Source organism: Montipora foliosa, chromosome 10, assembly GCF_036669935.1.
Source record: "Montipora foliosa isolate CH-2021 chromosome 10, ASM3666993v2, whole genome shotgun sequence".
Lineage (NCBI taxonomy): Eukaryota > Metazoa > Cnidaria > Anthozoa > Scleractinia > Acroporidae > Montipora > Montipora foliosa.
Window position 1 is genome coordinate 16,476,259 of NC_090878.1, and position 7,515 is coordinate 16,483,773.

The window sequence follows — 7,515 nt, forward strand, 5'->3', positions numbered from 1 at the left end:
CCGTACTACATGTACATGTAGTTCTTACCAGTACATACTGTAACCCCCATTGGGCTCTGCCACTGTTCATGATCACATTGCTGTAAGTCAGGAATCTGTAACTACAGGGGGCAGATGTGAATTGTTTTGAAAACATCCTGCTCTGAGTATAGATTCATTTGCATGGATTTGGGTTTTCATTTTTGCGATTGAGAAACCCATTCTTAGACCTCACACACATAGAGACCCACTCTTAAAATCGCTTGCATGCAATTAATCTTTTTGCGCTTGTGGTTCTTTGGCTTGTGGCTTTTGGTTCTTGTGGTTGATTCATTTTGATTGTTTGTGTCTTGTCTTAGTAGTTTATTTTAGTCATGACTTCAGTTTTGGCCTCAGGGTGTCACTGATTGAAGGAAAACATTAATTTTGCATTAATAGTTAATGATAAAAATGTGTGTGCGCTTGATTTTTAGACCCTGAGGCAGTGAAGGAACATTACAGCAATCTTCTTGGAGATAGTGTGGATATTCTAGTGAGTAATGCAATGCGTATCATGTACACGGATTTTGTCCAATGGCGAGCTCGTTCCCAGGGTCTTTGCGGCGGCCGATTCAAAATGGCGGGCAGAATTCAGTGAGAACTGTAGGCCGCTATTTTTAGTTAAGTTTCCTGTATACATTAGAATTGTCAAATAATTTATTGTACAATGCTTTGATTGCTTTGACAGGTTGCAGACATATCAAAGTTCCATCCGGGTGGTGGTTTGGGAATCAGTTTAGAAGGAACTCAAAATCCACAAGGTAATGAATTTTTACTGGGGCTTTCCAGGGTAAACGCCCGAGGTTAAATTTCGGCTTGTTTTTTTTTCGGCTTGCAGTCACAAATCGCACTCAAGCTTGTAAAACACATGCGCGAAGTTACCCAAAGCGCATGCTTATTAAAGGCAGAGTACCAATAGGCTAGTTTTGTATTCTAACGGTTGGACTGGATCTAGCATGAAATGGAGGCTAATGCGCGCAAATTAATTTGCATTTGAAAAGATTTGCCCGCATCAGCCTCCATTCCATGCTAGATCCAGTCCAACCGTGAGAATTCGAAAAATATGGTCTATTTTGCGCACTTCTGAACATATAAATGTACTTGGAATTGTTGATGTCCAAATACATGTATCTGTTCTGTGATCCCACAGATACAAAATGAGGCAGAACGAGCGCACAGCACACAAGTGGCTGGCGTTTGTCACTATGTTTATACCACAGTTTTGAGGTGTTCTGCGCCACATGATTTTTGAAACAGTTCTGTAGGAAAATGAGAAAATGCGCACAATGAGCTAAAAGACCCTTTTTTCAAAGTACGCAGTTCTCAGTTTTACAAATTCTATTAATTTTTTTTGGCTCGAAATCAGTCTGGGTTTTCCTGCAACTGGTCCCAGATATCAACGAGTGGTTGATTTTTGCCAAGGGAGGAAAATGTATTTTACAAGGTTAAATCCTCAAGATAAGGTGATGAACCAGCACAAGCTCAACCCATTTATGTCACCACATTCAGGAAATTACACTGGGGTCACGGTTTTATTCGTGGAAAGCACATGCCCTCCAATGTAGACATGAAAACGCACAGATAAACCTACTTTCATTGCTTCCCTCAGATGGCTCATTGCCTTGGCACAGAGTACATGCTGTAAGCCCCGACGGTCCTGTGGGTCAGAATGGAGTTGTGCAGCCAGGGGATCATTTGGTTGAGGTAACCTATCAGCCATCCCCCCACCCCACACTCAATAGGAAACTTTAGCGACGACAACGGCGACGGAAACGAGAACGTCACAAATTTGCATATTCAGTGGGCAAAAACAATAGCTTTGCACGCACTGCACGTGCGTTTTTCGTTTTTGTCCATTTCTTTGCCGTCGTCAGCAAAACAAAAAAAAAAAAACGACGTGAAATTACCAAATTTGAGGTTTTGTGGAGGACGTCAGTACTTAGAGATAAATTTTCATTTTCTCCCCTAAATTAAGCGTGACTCTTATCGGTTTCATTCTTGAGGGACTGCCACACCATTGTCATGCTAAAAAGCTTGGAATAGTCGCGAAGTGATTACAATAACGCGAACTTATATTAGGGAGCTTAAGATCTACGACGACGACGTCGACGAAAATGCCACAAAACAATGATATCATTGGTTAGAAGAGCATAAATAATCGTGCTGCACGTGCGGCACGGATTTTAGCTCATATCTTTGCGGTTCTCTGCACGACAACGACGTGAAATCACTAAATTTTAGGTTTTGACGACAACGTGAGCATGTAACAGAGAATCTTTCATTATCTATGTTCAGTCTGAAACCGCTCGTACCAATTTACTTTTAGGATACTTCGCCCACATTGTACGTTGTGAACGAGATGGAATAATCGCGGAAGACTTTTACTAGAGCAAAGTTCTATTTTGAGGTGACGTTTTCGTCGACGTCGCCGTCGTAGATCTTAAGGTCCCTATTTTGACATGACGCACTCGTTGCCGTTCCCGTCGTCGCTGCTAAAGCTACCTAATAAATTCTTTAACGGGTTCATTAATTAAGGACGGTACCTACTTATCCAAAGGTAATTTTGTGCGGTTTACTGAACATGCGGGAAAAGCAGATCCTAACAAGTGTTATTGAAATCCAAAAAGAAAATTGGGGTTAGCCACGCATTTTTCAAAAATAATTTGTGAACAATGTTTGTAAAAAGCTGTAAATTACAAAGCTATGTATGGCGTTCTTTTCCAAATTTAACGTTGATTATCTCTGAAAAATGCATGGTTACCGCCAATTTTCTTTTTGGATACCAAGAGCATTTGCTAAATTCTGCTTTCTCCGCGTAGTTTTAAACCGCGAAAAAATATCCCTGTATTAATAGGCACCACCCATAGCGAACCCGAGTCATTCTCGTCACCAGAGCCTCGGATCGACCCAAGGCTCTGGGAAACTCTGTGTAGGAGAACATGCGCTGTAGGGTTCTTTTTAGCCAAAAATTGGCTATTTGAACCTTACGGCGCCTGCTCAATTCTTGTGCTAACATGAATGCACCAATTAGAGACGCTTTCGGTTGTTCTTCACGAAAACCAGTAAGAGGACACTCTGTTTCAGGATTCCCCACAGCTCTTCTCTCCCTTGGTCAAGGGAAGAGCTCTGGGGTCGAGATTGGAACCCGAGTATATCGAGATGCGCAGAATGTATGTGCAATGACAATAGTAGGCACCGTCCTTAACCTGTGCCCACCCACTGCTTGTGTTCTTTTCGTCTCTCCTCATATATCGATACAAGTTACTTCTCGCAGTCTACCATAACTGGGAGTCTTCAGGAAATAAAATCCCTTATTGATTGTTGTGAATATTTTATCCGCGCTGATCTTGAAGTAAAGCGTGGCAGGAATTTTCAAAATTTGAATCCGCTCCAGAAATTCAAGGACATCTTAAGGTAGGACATAAAAAAGTCAGTCTCACAGAGAAACACCTAGAATAAATGGAATGATCGTTTTTCACATGTTTTTTTTCTGTCCGTAATCACACACAGTCGTGTTGGATTTCATCATTGAAATTTGTTCCCCTTTTTCGTGTTAGGTATAGTACTTGCCCCTTTTAATCGTGTTTATTTAGTTTCCGCATTTCAAATACTTAACATTCTTTGTAACAGACAACTGAAGATCGTCATTTTCTCATGATAAATTACATTTTTGTCTGCGCATTGATTCTCGCAAAACAAAATTCAAGGAAATGATGCCTTTTTTGGCCAATCACGACAGATAATCAAATTAGCCAATCACGACGCAAAGCCAATGAATCCATCCAGCGCTAAACGCGGGAAAATTCATGCGAGCCAATCACAATGGGGTTTGCTTTGACAGCTGATTGGTTGAGGATGTGCCGCGAAAATGTAAGTCATCATTTGCCGTAGTAAAGCAAAACGCAAACAATCACAAGCTTTTGCCTCTCAATTGAAAAAGCGCCCCGAGAAAGATACAGAGAGGAAATCCACAATAAGCGTAAAAAGGTCAAGACACTTACCTCTTTTTAGCAGTGTTCGGCAAATCCCCCCTTCCCTAGGGACCCTTAATCTTTCTATCTGACCCCCTCTCCCCTAACAATTTTTCGACCCATTTAATCTTCCCATCTAACCCTTCCCCCCGCCTCCCCCAAACAATGTTGGATTTTTAATCGTCAAGCAGGCGTACTGTTGCCATTACCAAGGTAAAAATGAATTTTCCTCATTGTGTTCTTTCCAGTACCGCGTCTCAACTTCTTTTGTCGCTTGTTGTATGTTCACAAGACGAGGTTTATCAATCCACGTTTGCTTCTGCCTCCTTGACCTTGGGTGTCTTTTTCCAGGTGAATGGCATCAGCGTTTTGGAGATGAGTCATTCAGAAGTGGTGTCACTGATTCAGGGCTTGCCAATCGACTTCCGGTTGGTAGTTGCTAGAAAACGCGACCTTGTTGATCATGATGAACTCTTAGTTGGGACGGAAGTTGAAACGGAGCTGGAAAGCGAATTTGAAAGACAAGGTGATAATTATGTTAAAATGGTTCAGTTTCTAAAGAAACTGCGGCGCTGCGTCGGTGGGTGACTCAAATGCAGAATTGAGCGAATTTTTCCGCTCCAACGGTGGTTAATTTATATCACATCAACGCATTTGATAAACCCATTTCTGTGATAGTTATGTTGTTGGTTGCTGTTGAGACCTTTAAAAACACTTCACCAGGGTCTCTTAGGAATGAAACGAAGGGGCGATGTAGTCTTGTCCTGGAAAATCTCCAAAATTAAACAATAGACCATTTTGAGGAGCAAGCCTAGCTCAGCTGGTTAGTGCGCGGCCTTTTGAGCAAGAGATCTACGGCTCGATCCATGATGACTTCAATGTCTGTTTCGACGCTCCTGTGATGCGCGTAACTATAGCTTTAAATACCCGTAAAATGGAGCACTGACAGAGGGAGGGAGGGGAGTAAAGGGCGCACCGTGGGCTTTCATAGAAACCAGCCTCGTAGCTCAAGGAACTACCGACGTTAAATAAAGTGACTTTGCCTTTACCTTTACAGTTGTAGCTAAGTTGCCTGGCCTAAGACTGGAATCGAGGCTGCCAGTGACCGTGTGATACAAACCTCTGTGCTTTTCTAATGCTATTTTACACTAATTAGAATCACAACAACACAATTTACATGATAAGAGCAGTGAGGTTTGTATCATCAATACGAGGCCACCGGCAGCCTCGCAGCCATTCATAGGCGAGGTGACTGAGCAAACAACCGTAAAATGGCCTATTTTAAGGGAAAGATGATCTCTACATGCTACAAGTTCATGGAATTGCTCCGCTGAAAATTTGAAGGCAAGTTCCTCGTATACATATTCGTATTGGTCATATTCTTGACTTTCTTTTTTCGTTTCCAGGCGACAATAGTCCTGACCAGGGGCTCCCTACACCCAGCCCCATGCTCTCGGTTCTGCCCGACAGTCCCAGTCCTACTCGGATCGACGAATCGTCCGCTACGTCACAGTCAATGTGGTCCGATGAGATCGATTATGTCGATTTGCAGAAAGACGACAAGGGACTAGGATTTAGTATTCTTGACTACAAGGTGAGATATTTGAAGAGATGCAGTATTTTACGAATTAAGTAACTTGAGAGAATAAGATAAAAATAGTAAGATAAATAGATATCTTATTCTCTCTAGTTACCAGTCTTCTTAATTTCATATATATCATATTTGAATTTGTTCAACCGTCACTTCTGAAGATGTATTTTGTAGCATACGAAACGTCAAGTCAAAAGTAAAATGCGCTTTATCATTATGTTTGTAGCCGCTGTTTTCTTTATGTTTTTGATTAATTTGAAATGGCCGAAGAGCAAAAATACTCTTTGTTTGTCCCTCCAAAATTTCCCATAAACATTATTTCGAGTTTCTCTTGGGACCATTATAAGTCCCAAGAGAAAATAAAAACAATGCTTATGCAAAGTTTTGGAGGGACAAACAAAGAGTATTATGGTATTTTTGGTACTGGCAAATTGCCATTCTCGTTCCCTGAGCCCTCCGGTTTTTTTGGTCACGTGGTTGGCGAATCTGTGAAGGAGAAATGGCCTATTGCGAGTTTAAGTTTATCCCGTACGTGGTGAACGAAATGATTTTTTTTTAGAATAGATGAAGTTTCATATATTTCAACTGCGGAACAGAATATGAAATGAAAGTTGGAAAGATTTCACATATGAAACTTCATCCGGATATAGAGTGTTTTCACTTGATGTCACCTCAGCCATGTTGGTGTTCTCAGTTAATCCTCCTGGAATTGAGTTCTATTATCATGCAAACGTTTTCTTTTGTTTCGGTGGAAAACAAGGTTACTGATCACAGGAGTGAAAACACTCTATCCGGTATTGTAGAAGATCGTTTCTTAAACTGCACCCAAACTCTAATATTCTTCGTCCCTAATATGAGACTCCTCATCCAAAGCAAACATGCCTCAGCACTGTAACCCATAATTTCGCTTTTTTTCTGTGCCGTTCAAGCCACGTTAACTTGGCAGAACTAGCAGTAATTTGGACACACGACTGTGATGTCAGAGGCATGGGTCTATTCTCGATTTTACGTCCCAATGTGCTTTGCATTTCTGTTTTCAAAGAAATTTTGCGTCGCAAAAAAGTTTGTGACGTAAAATCGAGAATTGACCAGTGCCTCTCACATCACGGCCATGGGTCCAAATTAGTTTTAGTCTTTGCGCGTCCTTCCCGGAAGATAATGAGCGGAATTTGGAGGTAAGAATGGTAAAACATGTTCGCTTCTAGTGGGGAGATTAATATTGTAGACGAAAAATCTTGGAGCTGAGGTGAACTTTAATATAATTAGCCAATTAATTAATTAATTAATTAACTAACTAACTAACTAACTAACTAACTAACTAACTAAGTAAAAGGATGGAATTTCCCAGATGTCGAGAAGCAAAGAAAATACCAACTTGTTTCCCGAAGAGCTAAAGCATTAGAGAAGTTATTTTAAAGCGTTGACAGGACTGATCTATCCATAATTCATGTGCGAAGCGAAGCTGAACTCATTGCTCCTTCTTACAGTAAGCACGAACGAGCAATGGTCGCCGATGTGGTTGGAGCTCCTGCTTTTAACAGTTTGTCCCAGATCTGATTTCCGTCCTCGGCGCCATTTTTGTATTGATTTTGTTTGTTCCTTACTTTTTCTCCGAGAGATTTATCTAAGGGTATACTCTCGCCGGATGAAACACCAACATTTGATTTCACCGTGAAACATACTCCTCAAATTCTTGTGGGCATCTTCATGTTAATCTTATCTCCAAATTCCGCACCATAAATTAAATATTGGGGCGATGGAACTGAAGTTTGAGTTGTTCTGTTTTGTATGCTAGGATCCAGTTGCTCCCGAAAAGACCGTTATTGTTATTAAGAGCCTGGTACCAGGAGGCGTGGCCGAGCAGGATGGAAGGTTGTACCCGTGGTATCGTCTGATGTCTGTCAATGATACTGAGTTAGAACACTCCTCGCTCAG

At 41.3% G+C, this 7,515-nt stretch overlaps 2 protein-coding genes across 2 annotated transcripts in view; both read left to right on the forward strand.

Moving 5' to 3' along the window:
- LOC137973139 (melatonin receptor type 1B-B-like) overlaps positions 1–7,515 on the forward strand; it is a 117,715-nt gene that overhangs the window by 22,401 nt on the left and 87,799 nt on the right. The window lies entirely within an intron of this gene.
- Positions 1–7,515, forward strand: part of LOC137973137 (multiple PDZ domain protein-like) — a 45,356-nt gene that overhangs the window by 10,342 nt on the left and 27,499 nt on the right. The window contains exons 9-14 of the mRNA XM_068819880.1: positions 453–511; positions 707–779; positions 1,628–1,722; positions 4,341–4,515; positions 5,396–5,583; positions 7,376–7,515. The exon at positions 7,376–7,515 is cut by the window's right edge and continues 35 nt beyond it. Of these exons, the coding sequence (XP_068675981.1) occupies positions 453–511; positions 707–779; positions 1,628–1,722; positions 4,341–4,515; positions 5,396–5,583; positions 7,376–7,515 (730 nt within the window). The remainder of the gene's footprint in view (positions 1–452; positions 512–706; positions 780–1,627; positions 1,723–4,340; positions 4,516–5,395; positions 5,584–7,375) is intronic.